Source organism: Pelophylax lessonae (genome assembly GCF_965119305.1).
Source record: "Pelophylax lessonae genome assembly, chromosome: 6".
Lineage (NCBI taxonomy): Eukaryota > Metazoa > Chordata > Amphibia > Anura > Ranidae > Pelophylax > Pelophylax lessonae.
The window spans coordinates 327,317,766-327,332,339 of NC_138773.1; the positions used below are offsets into that span (position 1 = coordinate 327,317,766).

General features: G+C 46.0%; 1 protein-coding gene across 8 annotated transcripts in view; it reads left to right on the forward strand.

The window, feature by feature from the left end:
* KALRN (kalirin RhoGEF kinase) overlaps positions 1-14,574 on the forward strand; it is a 530,952-nt gene that overhangs the window by 443,500 nt on the left and 72,878 nt on the right. For all 8 annotated transcript variants that reach the window (XM_082262172.1, XM_082262174.1, XM_082262176.1 and 5 more), the window contains 5 exons: positions 2,219-2,288; positions 4,544-4,630; positions 7,198-7,290; positions 7,404-7,454; positions 9,144-9,221. In XM_082262172.1, coding sequence (XP_082118298.1) covers positions 2,219-2,288; positions 4,544-4,630; positions 7,198-7,290; positions 7,404-7,454; positions 9,144-9,221 — 379 coding nt within the window. The remainder of the gene's footprint in view (positions 1-2,218; positions 2,289-4,543; positions 4,631-7,197; positions 7,291-7,403; positions 7,455-9,143; positions 9,222-14,574) is intronic.

The window sequence follows — 14,574 nt, forward strand, 5'->3', positions numbered from 1 at the left end:
TGTCTCTGCCCCTCCCACAATGGGGAGATTTCCTGCAGTAGTTTGTGTCTCTGCCCCTCCCACAATGGTGAGATTTCCATGCAGTAGTTTGTGTCTCTGCCCCTCCCACAATGGGGAGATTTCCTGCAGTAGTTTGTGTCTCTGCCCCTCCCACAATGGGGAGATTTTCTTGCATTAGGCCTCTTTTTTTGCACCATTAATGTAATGTCACAGCTGTTTTAGTCACTTTCCTCAGCCACAGACAGGGGGCGGTAGATTTACTAAAGGCAAATAGACTGTGCACTTTACAAGTGCAGTTGCTCCAGAGCTTAGTAATTGATGTAAATCTTCATTTGGAAAGAATACCCAATCACGTGCAAGGGAAATAAAAAAAAAAAAAAAAACAAATTTTTCCTTGCACATGATTGGATGATGGAAGTCGGCAGAACATCTGCTGGTTTACTAAGCTTTGCAGCAACTGCAGTTTGCAAAGTGCGCAGTCTGTTTGCCTTTAGTAAATTGACCCCATTGTGTGTCCTTTACATTCCTCCACCTCATTGGGTGGGTGTAGCACAGGACTCTCCTGCGGGTTCAGGTGTGCCGGTCGGAGCGGTGATTGCCGGGCACAGCGGAGTGGCAGGAAGCCGGAACGGTCCGGAATCATTATCTGAGAGTTTGTCATTACAAGGAACAAAAGCTCCCAGTGTTCCCGTATTTCATCACATAGTCATTGAGGAGGGGGGGGCTGGAGGATACCATCCTACACCCCCCCTCCCCCCTCGCCCCGACACCCTCCAATAACCAGAGCTTTCATGTCACACAAAGTTCCGGCAATAAAGTAGCAATCCCACCGAGAAATATTCATTAAACGATGACACGTCCGACATCGGAATTTATTCATTTCCTTTCATTCTTTACACACAACCAGAATAAATTCCTGGATGGAACCATCAGTCAACCTGTTATCATAACTCAGTCTAGGAGAGGGAGGGGCAGCACGGAGAGCCAATCAGGTGTCAGCACTGAGAGCCAATCAGGTGTACTGCATTTACAGAACTGACAGAGATAGGAGTCATCAATCTGTTGCTTCTCCTCCTCTCTACAATCACCTCACTATTGTGGAAGATGGGGAGATCCATTCATCTGCAGATTTATGAAAAAAACTTTGTATCTCTCTATCTCCTGTCTGATCAATGTTTATAAACAATGTTACTTTGTATCTCTCTATCTCCTGTCTGATCAATGTTTATAAACAATGTTACTTTGTGTCTCTCTATCTCCTGTCTGATCAATGTTTATAAACAATGTTACTTTGTGTCTCTCTATCTCCTGTCTGATCAATGTTTATAAACAATGTTACTTTGTATCTCTCTATCTCCTGTCTGATCAATGTTTATAAACAATGTTACTTTGTATCTCTCTATCTCCTGTCTGATCAATGTTTATAAACAATGTTACTTTGTATCTCTCTATCTCCCGTCTGATCAATGTTTATAAACAATGTGTCAGCAGCTTTTACAACCATTGTATTTACATAGCCAGTCCCTGCTATCATTAAACAATACCTTGAAAAAGTATTCACACCCCTTGAAACATTCCACACTTTGTCATGTTACAATCAAAACTGTAAATGTATTTTATTGGGATTTTATATGATAGACCGACACAAAGTGGCCATAATTATGAAGTGGAAGGAAAATGATAAATGATACAAATAAATCTGTGAAAAGTGTGGCTGCATTTGTATTCACCCCCTCCCCCTTTACTCTGATAACCCTAACTAAAATCTAGAGGAACCAATTGCCTTCAGAATTCACCTAATTAGTTTTTCAAGGCACTGTATGTATAAATACATGGATCTGACTTGGTATCAGCCTCTTGTAATCTCTTAGCATAGCAGAGCTCAGACTGGGAGAGGGAGGGGCAACACCAAGAGCCAGTCAGGTAGTCTGAAATCACAGAACTGACAGAAGAGTAGTCCCCAACTTAAAGATCTGCAGGTGGTGAATGCTTGCAGTGTTTTTCCTTTACATAAATGATTGGTTCTTCATTTGCTCTCTATAGGAGAGAATTATTTGTCATTCAGAAGGACGATAGGGATATCAGTTTATGGTAGAATTGGCTTTTATTGTCCTTATTATTGATAGACCAGAGGTGACGATTTCTGTCTGTCTGTCTGTCTGTCACGCTCTTCGTCTGATTGGCTCTGGATAACGGATTTCATTTTTTCCCTCTTCAGTTTTTTCATGGGAGAATTAGAACAATGCCTGAAGGACCCGGATCGCCTCGCTCCGCTTTTCATTAAACAGGTGAGCGCGCCGTGCAGTTTGTCCTGTGTGTGCTCCAGGGGCGGTGCGGGCTGTGAGCTCCGGGGAGGGGGAGGGCAGTGCGGACTGTGAGCTCGGGGTGTTGTGCAGGCTGTGAGCTCGGGGTGTGGTGCAGGCTGTGAGCTCGGGGTGTGGTGCAGGCTGTGAGCTCGGGGTGTGGTGCAGGCTGTGAGCTCGGGGGGGGGGGGCGCGGTGAGCTCTGGGTGTGGTGCAGGCTGTGAGCTCGGGGGGGGGGGCAGTGTGGGCTGTGAGCTCAGGCTGTGGTGCAGGCTGTGAGCTCCGGGGGGGGGGGGGGGGGCGGTGCGGTCTGTGAGCTCTGGGGGGGGTGAGGACTGTGAGCTCCGGGGGGGGGGGGTGCGGACTGTGAGCTCTGGGAGGGGGGTGAGGACTGTGAGCTCTGGGAGGGGGGTGAGGACTGTGAGCTCCGGGGGGGGGGGGTGCGGACTGTGAGCTCTGGGAGGGGGTGAGGACTGTGAGCTCCGGGGGGGGGGGGGTGCGGACTGTGAGCTCCGGGGGGGGGGGGGTGCGGACTGTGAGCTCTGGGAGGAGGGGTGCGGACTGAGAGCTCTGGGGGGGGGTGCAGACTGTGAGCTCTGGGAGGAGGGGTGCGGACTGTGAGCTCTGGGAGGAGGGGTGCGGACTGTGAGCTCTGGGAGGAGGGGTGCGGACTGTGAGCTCTGATCGCCTCGCTCCGCTTTTCATTAAACAGGTGAGCGCGCCGTGCAGTTTGTCCTGTGTGTGCTCCAGGGGCGGTGCGGGCTGTGAGCTCCAGGGAGGGGGAGGGCAGTGCGGACTGTGAGCTCGGGGTGTTGTGCAGGCTGTGAGCTCGGGGTGTGGTGCAGGCTGTGAGCTCGGGGTGTGGTGCAGGCTGTGAGCTCGGGGTGTGGTGCAGGCTGTGAGCTCGGGGGGGGGGGGCGCGGTGAGCTCTGGGTGTGGTGCAGGCTGTGAGCTCGGGGGGGGGGGCAGTGTGGGCTGTGAGCTCAGGCTGTGGTGCAGGCTGTGAGCTCCGGGGGGGGGGGGGGGGGCGGTGCGGTCTGTGAGCTCTGGGGGGGGTGAGGACTGTGAGCTCCGGGGGGGGGGTGCGGACTGTGAGCTCTGGGAGGGGGGTGAGGACTGTGAGCTCTGGGAGGGGGGTGAGGACTGTGAGCTCCGGGGGGGGGGGTGCGGACTGTGAGCTCTGGGAGGGGGTGAGGACTGTGAGCTCCGGGGGGGGGGGGGTGCGGACTGTGAGCTCCGGGGGGGGGGGTGCGGACTGTGAGCTCTGGGAGGAGGGGTGCGGACTGAGAGCTCTGGGGGGGGGTGCAGACTGTGAGCTCTGGGAGGAGGGGTGCGGACTGTGAGCTCTGGGAGGAGGGGTGCGGACTGTGAGCTCTGGGAGGAGGGGTGCGGACTGTGAGCTCTGGGAGGAGGGGTGCGGACTGAGAGCTCTGGGGGGGGGTGCAGACTGTGAGCTCTGGGAGGAGGGGTGCGGACTGTGAGCTCTGGGAGGAGGGGTGCGGACTGTGAGCTCTGAGGGGGGGGTGCGCGGACTGTGAGCTCCGGGGGGGGGTGTGGCCTGTGAGCTTTGAGGGTGGTGCGGACTGTGAGCTCCGGGGGGGGTGGTGCGGGCTGCAAGCTCCAGGGGGGGGGGGGGAGTTGGCAGGGCGGTGCTGGCTGTGAGCTCCGGGAGGGCGGAGAGGGCTGTGAGCTCCAGGGGGGCAGTATGGTCTGTGAGCTTGGGGTGTGGTGCAGGCTGTGAGCTTGGGGTGTGGTGCAAAAATGTAACTAATTGAAATGTTTAACTTATCGAATCCATCTGAAAGGAAACAAATGTTTTCATTCTGAACATTTCTGTTAGTTAGGGAAGTCTGCATGCAAATCCGGCCTGCTTAGGAACGCCCACTTCTCCAGGCTGACACCCACCCATCAAGGCATGTTTCTATTTGCATAACTCCTCCCACTGCTTGTATCAGGACTAAGGGCTCTGGAGAGGAGTACTGAGGCAGGGGGCTGTGCTGTTTCCTGGAAGGTGTGTACAGCCCCCTGCTGGCCCCTCCCACCAGCCATGATTTGCCTGCATTGCATAGAGGAGAACAGAGACTTTATGATGACATCATCATTACACATATTTAAAAATATCATGTTGATGAGGGGGGAGGGGGGACAGCAAAATATAAGCCTGTGAAACGCCCGCTTTAATCATGTTCCTTAGTTTTCCTATAAGGTCCTTCATGTGGGTGTGTCTGTTGTGCTTACAGGAGAGGAAGCTGCTCATGTACGTCGTCTATTGCCAAAACAAACCTCGCTCAGAATACGTTGTCGCGGAATACGACTCTTACTTTGAGGTAGGAAATTTTCAGCTTGCGTTATGTTATTTCACAGATCTTCCAATGCTCAGCCGGTCCATTCAGCTGCCGCGGAGCAAAGAGTGTAAGCTGAGGAATCTCTATTCATCCCCATGTGATAGTGTTGGGTGATTGAGTGGGCAATCAACAAGCAGCAGCACCGGGACAATGCCAACCTGCGCCCCCCCTTCCCTTCGGGTCAGGGTGCCCACATCCCTGCCATAAACCATTGCGCCCGGGGCAGCCGACCCCTCCTGCCCACCCCTTGTCCCGGTTCTTAGCGCCATCACATGGGATGAAGGTGAGGGAGTCCCCCATATAGGATGACCCAGGTGAGGGAGTCCCCCCATATAGGATGACCCAGGTGAGGGAGTCCCCCATATAGGATGACCCAATAATTTTATGTTCCTGGTGGTTCAATCGATCATCTCACCATGGCTCCAATCATTAAAGAGGGATTCCACTTTCACTAAGAAACATTTTTTTGGTCTAATGCTAACAAAGCTTTATTATCACTCCTACTGAGATGGACAAATAAAGAGTAATAGAAGTAATGAAGTATTGGGGACAATGCTGCTCCTGGCTTCCCTCAGTACCAACCACTGACCCAAAGGCCGAGGCCAGACATTCTCAGCCAGGGTGTTGTGGAACCCTGGGGGCTCGTCTGGAAGTTTGGTGGTGCCGGCATAATTCCGGGGGGCCACCACCACTTGGCAGAGCCAGCTGCATGACATCAATTATCTTATCAACTGTCTGATAGAGTGATATTCTTACCACCACTGTCATTGGGGCATTCTTACCACCACTGTCATTGGGGCATTCTTACCACCACTGTAATGGGGGCATTCTTACCACCACTGTCATTGGGGCATTCTTACCACCACTGTAATGGGGGCATTCTTACCACCACTGTAATGGGGGCATTCTTATCACCACTGTCATTGGGGCATTCTTACCACCACTGTAATGGGGGCATTCTTACCACCACTGTAATGGGGGGCATTCTTACCACCAATGTAATGGGGGCATTCTTACCACCACTGTCATGGGGGCATTCTTATCACCACTGTAATGGGGGGCATTCTTACCACCACTGTAATGGGGGCATTCTTACCACCACTGTAATGGGGGCATTCTTATCACCACTGTCATGGGGGCTTCCTTACCACCACTGTCATTGGGGCATTCTTACCACCACTGTCATTGGGGCATTCTTACCACCACTGTCATTGGGGCATTCTTATCACCACTGTAATGGGGGGCATTCTTACCACCAATGTAATGGGGGCATTCTTACCACCACTGTCATGGGGGCATTCTTATCACCACTGTAATGGGGGCATTCTTACCACCACTGTAATGGGGGCATTCTTACCACCACTGTAATGGGGGCATTCTTATCACCACTGTAATGGGGGCATTCTTATCACCACTGTAATGGGGGCATTCTTATCACCACTGTCATGGGGGCATTCTTATCACCACTGTAATGGGGGCATTCTTATCACCACTGTCATGGGGGCATTCTTAGCACCGCTGTAATGGGGGCATTCTTATCACCACTGTAATGGGGGCATTCTTACCACCACTGTAATGGGGGCATTCTTACCACCACTGTAATGGGGGCATTCTTACCACCACTGTAATGGGGGCATTCTTATCACCACTGTAATGGGGGTATTCTTATCACCACTGTAATGGGGGCATTCTTATCACCACTGTAATGGGGGCATTCTTACCACCACTGTAATGGGGGCATTCTTATCACCACTGTCATGGGGGCTTCCTTACCACCACTGTCATTGGGGCATTCTTACCACCACTGTCATTGGGGCATTCTTACCACCACTGTCATTGGGGCATTCTTATCACCACTGTAATGGGGGGCATTCTTACCACCAATGTAATGGGGGCATTCTTACCACCACTGTCATGGGGGCATTCTTATCACCACTGTAATGGGGGCATTCTTACCACCACTGTAATGGGGGCATTCTTACCACCACTGTAATGGGGGCATTCTTACCACCACTGTAATGGGGGCATTCTTATCACCACTGTCATGGGGGCTTCCTTACCACCACTGTCATTGGGGCATTCTTACCACCACTGTCATTGGGGCATTCTTACCACCACTGTCATTGGGGCATTCTTATCACCACTGTCATGGGGGGCATTCTTACCACCAATGTAATGGGGGCATTCTTATCACCACTGTAATGGGGGCATTCTTATCACCACTGTAATGGGGGCATTCTAACAAAGTCTAAACCCCAACATTTACCTGATTGTATCATCTCTGAGCCAATATCTAATTGATGGTAACCGCGGAGGATGCCTGGACAAAGATGGGTCCGTCCTTCTGGAGAGAAAACCATTGTCAGGGGAAGAACTGTGATTATTCAGCAAAAAAAATTAAACAAATCTGACGACAGGTCCACATTTAATGGCTAGTAGTTTACAAGTCCGTCTGCTAAGAACTGCAGCCTCCTGTCACATGTCTCTACTCTGCAGCTGTTCAGTGTCATTGAGAAACGTCTCTAATGTCCGATTCTCCTGTTCTGTAGGAGGTGAAGCAGGAGATCAACCAGAGATTCAATATCAGCGATTTCCTCATCAAACCCATCCAGAGGATAACCAAGTATCAGCTGCTGCTAAAGGTAAACCCCGCCTCTCACCTGGCCCATCCCCCTCATCTCCCGCCATCACCCTCCTGCGATCAGTAACCATTATCATCTCCACCCCCGCAGTAACTTGTCTCTCTGTCTCGCAGGATTTCTTCAAGTACAGTCAGAAGGCCGGTCTGGAATGCTCTGAGATCGAGGTTTGTATTTGGGGGGGGGTCTGTCAGGGGGATACGGGCGTTCCCCGACAGGCCGGTCACTCTCATAATGGGGTATAATGGGAAATGATGTGTGATGGGGGCTAATGATTGGATGCCAGAGAGATACAAAATAATGATTGGATGTCAGAGAGATACAAATAATGATTGGATGTCAGAGAGATACAAAGCAATGATTGGATATCAGAGAGAAACAAATACTGATTGGATGTCAGAGAGATACAAATAATGATTGGATGTCAGAGAGATACAAATAATGATTGGATGTCAGAGAGATACAAAGCAATGATTGGATGTCAGAGAGATACAAATAATGATTGGATGTCAGAGAGATACAAATAATGATTGGATGTCAGAGAGATACAAATAGTGATTGGATATCAGAGAGATACAAATAATGATTGGATGTCAGAGAGATACAAATAATGATTGGATATCAGAGAGATACAAATAATGATTGGATATCAGAGAGATACAAATAATGATTGGATATCAGAGAGATACAAAGCAATGATTGGATATCAGAGAGATACAAATACTGATTGGATATCAGAGAGATACAAATACTGATTGGATGTCAGAGAGATACAAATAGTGATTGGATGTCAGAGAGATACAAATAATGATTGGATATCAGAGAGATACAAATAGTGATTGGATATCAGAGAGATACAAATAATGATTGGATATCAGAGAGATACAAATAATGATTGGATATCAGAGAGATACAAAGCAATGATTGGATATCAGAGAGATACAAATACTGATTGGATGTCAGAGAGATACAAATAGTGATTGGATATCAGAGAGATACAAATAATGATTGGATATCAGAGAGATACAAATAATGATTGGATATCAGAGAGATACAAAGCAATGATTGGATATCAGAGAGATACAAATACTGATTGGATATCAGAGAGATACAAATACTGATTGGATGTCAGAGAGATACAAATAGTGATTGGATGTCAGAGAGATACAAAAAATGATTGGATATCAGAGAGATACAAATAGTGATTGGATGTCAGAGAGATACAAATAATGATTGGATATCAGAGAGATACAAAGTAATGATTGGATGTCAGAGAGATACAAATAATGATTGGATATCAGAGAGATACAAATAATGATTGGATGTCAGAGAGATACAAATAATGATTGGATATCAGAGAGATACAAATAATGATTGGATATCAGAGAGATACAAATAATGATTGGATGTCAGAGAGATACAAATAGTGATTGGATATCAGAGGGATACAAAGTAACATACACACAGGTGTAACCTCTGATCCAGACACTGCATTGGCTGAATGTTTATTAATCCAAAATAAATCTACAACAAAGAAATAAATAGAAATCCCAACCACAGCTCAGACCTTTGTGGTGACAACAGATCGTCCAATCATCCAATATATCTCTATGGGTGACATCTCAGCCTATAGAATATACAAACTTTTTTTTATCTTTGGGTAACCTATGGGAAGTGGGGAGATGGGTGAATTTTGGGATCTCCAGACTCCAAGTTGGAGGAATAGACGTAGACATGATAAGACGGGGTGGGGGTGGGGTGAGGAATATGGGTGATTGCTGTAATGTTGATCCTCTGGCTTCCTCTCTGAGTAAGAATGAATAATATCCGCCATGTTTTGTTTTTCTATCTAATAGAAATCGGTGGAGTTAATGTGCCTTGTACCCAAACGCTGCAATGACATGATGAACTTGGGGCGACTTCAGGGATTTGAGGTGAGTGTGATCCCCAATATCTCATTGCATCCTTCAGGTCCCCAATACTTTCTGCTGTGTCCAATTTTCCCTTCTGCAGTCTTCAGGCCCTGAAAATCCCTGCCATGTCCATCAGGTCCCCAATACTCCCTGCATCATCCTTCTGGTCCCCAATACTCCCTGCAGCATCCTTCAGGTCCCCAATACTCCCTGCAGCATCCTTCAGGTCCCCAATACTCCCTGCAGCATCCTTCAGGTCCCCAATACTCCCTGCAGCATCCTTCAGGTCCCCAATACTCCCTGCAGCATCCTTCAGGTCCCCAATACTCCCTGCAGCATCCTTCAGGTCCCCAATACTCCCTGCAGCATCCTTCAGGTCCCCAATACTCCCTGCAGCATCCTTCAGGTCCCCAAAACTCCCCACTGTGCCCACCAGATCCTCAATATTCCCCCTGTATCCTTCAGGTCCCCAATGCTCTCCGCTGTGTTCTTCAGATCCTCAATCTTCCAATGCAACCTTAAGGTCCCCAATATACCCCACTGTGCCCTCCAGGTCCCCCGTACTCCCTGCTGTATTCTCTCAGGGTCCTAAAAATCCCAGCTGCACTCTTCTGGGTCTCACTACCCCCCACTGTGTCCTTAAGGCCTCAGTACTACCTGCTGTGTCCTTCAGGTCCCCTATACTCCCATTGTATCCTTCAGGGCCCCAGTACTCTACCTCAAAGACCTGATAATCACAACGGTGCCCTTTAGGGACTCAGTATTCCTGCTGTGTCCTTCATGACACCAATAATCCCCACTGCATCCTTCATGACACCAATAATACCCACTACTCCCTGCTGTGTCTTTCAGAGCTCATAAAACCCTTGCTGCATCCTTTAAGTCCCCAGTACTCTCTGCTGTGTCCTTCAGGTCCCTAGTACTCTCTGCTATGTCCTTTAGGTCCCTAATACTCTGCTGCGTCCTTCAGGTCCCTAGTACTCCCTGCTGCGTCTTTCAGGTCCCTAGTACTCCCTGCAGCGTCCTTCAGGTCCCTAGTAAGCCCTGTTGTTTCCTTCAGGTCCCTAGTATGCCCTGCTGCGTCCTTCAGGTTCCTAGTACTGCCTGCTGCGTCCTTCAGGTCCCTAGTACTCCCTGCTGCGTCCTTCAGGTCCCCAGTACTCCCTGCTGCGTCCTTCAGGTCCCTAGTACTCCCTGCTGCGTCCTTCAGGTCCCCAGTACTCCCTGCTGCGTCCTTCAGGTCCCTAGTACTCCCTGCTGTGTCCTTCAGGTCCCTAGTACTCCCTGCTGTGTCCTTCAGGTCCCCAGTACTCCCTGCTGTGTCCTTCAGGTCCCCAGCACTCCCTGCTGTGTCCTTCAGGTCCCCAGTACTCCCTGCTGTGTCCTTCAGGTCCCTAGTACTCCCTGCTGTGTCCTTAAGGTCCCCAGTACTCCCTGCTGTGTCCTTCAGGTCCCTAGTACTCTCTGCTACTTCCTTCGGGATGCCTAGTACTCTCTGCTGCGTCCCTCAGGTCCCCAGTACTCCCTGCTGCGTCCCTCAGGTCCCCAGTACTCCCTGCTGCGTCCCTCAGGTCCCCAGTACTCCCTGCTGCGTCCCTCAGGTCCCCAGTACTCCCTGCTGCGTCCCTCAGGTCCCTGGTACTCCCTGCTGCGTCCCTCAGGTTCCCAGTATTCCCTGCTGTGTCCTTCAGGTCCCTAGTACTCCCTGCTGCGTCCCTCAGGTTCGCAGTACTCCCTGCCGCATCCTTCAGGTCCCATAAAACCCCTGCTGTGTTCCCAAGACTCCCAACGCCTTCATCAGCCTCTAACTGCATTCTACTTTTTCATCAATCTGGAGCCCCCCCCCCCCCAGTCATTGTTCAGCTGGATGATAGTTTTATTGTATATTATAATTAAAGTGTAGAGGGGAGTTGGCATCCTCAAGATGTAAGAAGCCAGAGGAGGAGTCAGTTCAAAAACTCCGCCCATAACTGTAGTATGAATTTTGGGTGGAATGGCAATGAGATGTTCAGAACGGACAGACATTATCCTCAGAATACATCTATTACTGCATACGCTGCCCAATATGTCTGGATGGAACACAGCAGCCGCCGCCACACATGTTGGTGCTATTTTTATAATCTGCGGATTATTTCGGGAAACAGAGGCTCCGCCCTTCTCGCTCCCTGACACCTCTTCTTCCTGCTGCTCTGAACTTTTACAAATGGCGTTTCCCTGTAATCAGTAAAAATGTTAATTTGGGTATTAAAGTTGTCAACAATGTAGCGATGTAACACGCTGAGCTGGTTTAATTGGTGCGATGAGCCGTCGGCGGTGATATGCAGCGTGCGGGGTCATGTGATTGGTATGTAGACAGGGCGTGCTGTGAAACTTTACACTATAAAAGAAGATGACGGTAATAATCTGGAAATAACTCCTCAGTTATCTGTAATCACAGCTTTCCTGGATGGGATTACATTGTAGTCATAGGTTGATAAACTAAAAATCAACTGTGTGCTGCCCCCTACTGACTGGATGGAGGTGGGTCTTTGTGGTTCACTTTCTGTTTAACACTTTTTTTTTTTAAGACTTTTTATTAATATATTGATGAGGAGTGTTAAAAAATAAATAAGTAAATAAAAGTGAAGTTTTATGATTATAAAATTGGGTTTATCGCAGTTTGTGCTGCCCCCTACTGACTGGATGGAGGTGGGTCAGTTTGCGGTTCACCTTCTACTTTTTAATACTTTTTTTTTTTTTTAAGAATTCTTATCATTATATTAATAAGGAGTGTTAAATAAAAGTGAATTTTTACAATTATAAAATAGGGTTTATTGCAGTTTGTGCTGCCCCCTACTGACTGCATGGAGGTGGGACCGATTCTGGTTCACATTCTACTTTCTAATACTTTTTTTTTTAAGAATTCTTATCAATATATTGATAAGGAGTGTTAAAAAAAAAAAAAAATTAACCTTTTATGATTAAAAAATAGAGTTTATCGCAGTTTGGACTGCCCCCTGCTGAGTGGATGGAGGTGGGTCAGTTTCTGGTTCACCTTCTACTTTCTAATACTTTTTTTTTTTTTTAAGAATTCTTGTTATTATATTGATAAGGAGTGTTAAAGAAAAAAATAAATAAAAATGAACTTTTATGATTATAAAATAGGGTTTTTCGCAGTGTGTGCTCCCCCCTACTGACTGGATGGAGGTGGGTCAGTTTGTGGTTCACTTTCTACTTTTTATTTAATGATTTTTTCTTTTTTTTAAGAATTCTTATCAATATATTGATCAGGAGTGTTAAAAAAAATAAAATTAACCTTTTATGATTAAAAAATAGAGTTTATCGCAGTTTGGACTGCCCCCTGCTGAATGGATGGAGGTGGGTCAGTTTGTGGTTCACCTTCAACTTTCTGTTTAATACCTTTTTTTTTTTTTAAGAATTCTTATTATATTGATAAGGAGTGTTAAAAAAAAAATAAAAATAAGAAAGAAAAAAAAAAAGTGATCTTTTATGATTATAAACTAGGGTTTATCGCAGTTTGCGCTGCCCCCTTCTGACTAGATGGAGGTGGGTCAGTTTCTGGTTCACCTTCTACTTTCTAAAACTTATTTTTGTTATTAAGAATTCTTGTTATTATATTGATAAGGAGTGTTAAAGAAAAAAATAAATAAAAATGAACTTTTATGACTATAAAATAGGGTTTATCGCAGTTTGTGCTGCCCCCTACTGACAGGATGAAGATGGGTCAGTTTGTGGTTCAACTTCTACTTTCTAATACTTTTTTTTTTTTAAGAATTCTTATCAATATATTGATGTGTTAAAAAAAAAAAAAAAAATAAAAGTGACCTTTTATGATTTCAAAATAAAGTTTATCGCAGTTTGTGCTGCCCCCTACTGACTGGATGGAGGTGGGTCAGTTTGTGGTTCACCTTCTACTTTCTGTTTAATATTTTTTTTTTATCATTATATTGAAATGGAGTATTAAAAAAATAAAAACAAAAATAAGAAAGAATAAAAAGTGACCTTTTATGATTATAAAATAGGGTTTATCGCAGTTTGTGCTGCCCCCTACTGACTGGATGGAGGTGGGACCATTTCTGGTTCACCTTCTACTTTCTAAGATTTTTTTTTAATTTATGAATTCTTATCAATATATTGATATGAAGTGTTAAAAAAAAAAGGAATAAAAGTGAACTTTTATGATTATAAAATAGGGTTTATCGCAGTTTGTGCTGCCCCCTACTGAAGGGATGGAGATGGGTCAGTTTGTGGTTCACCTACTTTCTAATCCTTTTTTTTTTTTTTTTTTTTAAAAATTCTTATCAATATATTGATGAGTGTTAACAAAAAATATATTGATGAGTGTTAAAAAAAAAGAAAAATGAATTTTATGATTATAAAATAGTGTTTATCGCAGTTTGTGCTGCCCCCTAATGACTGGATGGAGGTGGGTCAGTTTCTGGTTCACCTTCTACTTTATAACACTTTTGTTTAGTTTTTTTTAAGAATTCTTGTTATTATATTGATAATGAGTGTTAAAGAAAAAATAAATAAAAGTGAACTTTTATGATTATAAAATAGTGTTTATCGCAGTTTGTGCTGCCCCCTAATGACTGGATGGAGGTGGGTCAGTTTCTGGTTCACCTTCTACTTTGTTTAATTATTATTATTATTATTTTTTTAAGAATTCTTATCAATATATTGATGAGTATTAAAAAAAAAAGAAATAAAAGTGAACTTTTATGAGTCTAAAATAGAGTTTATCGCAGTTTGTGCTGCCCCCTGCTGACTCGATGGCGGTGGGTCTGTTTCTGGTTCACCTACTTTCTAATACTTTTTTTTTTTTTAAGAATTCTTATCAATATATTGATAAAAAGTGTTAAAAAAAATAAAATAAAAGTTAACGTTTATGAATATAAAATGGGGTTTATTGTAGTTTGATACTAATTGTGGATTTTTGACATTGTGTAAAGAATAAAATAAATGTATTTTATTCATAGGCTGACATTTAGAGACAGCTTTTACTATATGATACATTGTAGCGATATCTCTTCAGAAGTAGCGAAAGCTTTACCGTCACGTTGTATATAAGTTGTTGCCTTTATGGGGAGAGAGGCGCCAAGATGCCAATAGTGTAGTGAGTTTTATTAATATAAAGAAGTAAAATAAAAAGCTCATCACTCACTGCTGGTGTAAATAAAGCTCCGTGTAAAAATCATCAGTTCCCAATCCAGTCCACATCAGAGGCACTGACAGGAGCACAGAGAAGCCGGGGCAGGATTCCAAACAAGCGAGCGGTCAAGGGAGAATCGATCTGTCAAGTTGCCATCCAACCGGAGTACTGTGACCAATCAGAACGTGTTTCAGAGGCCATACCTCCCCTCCTTCATCAGCC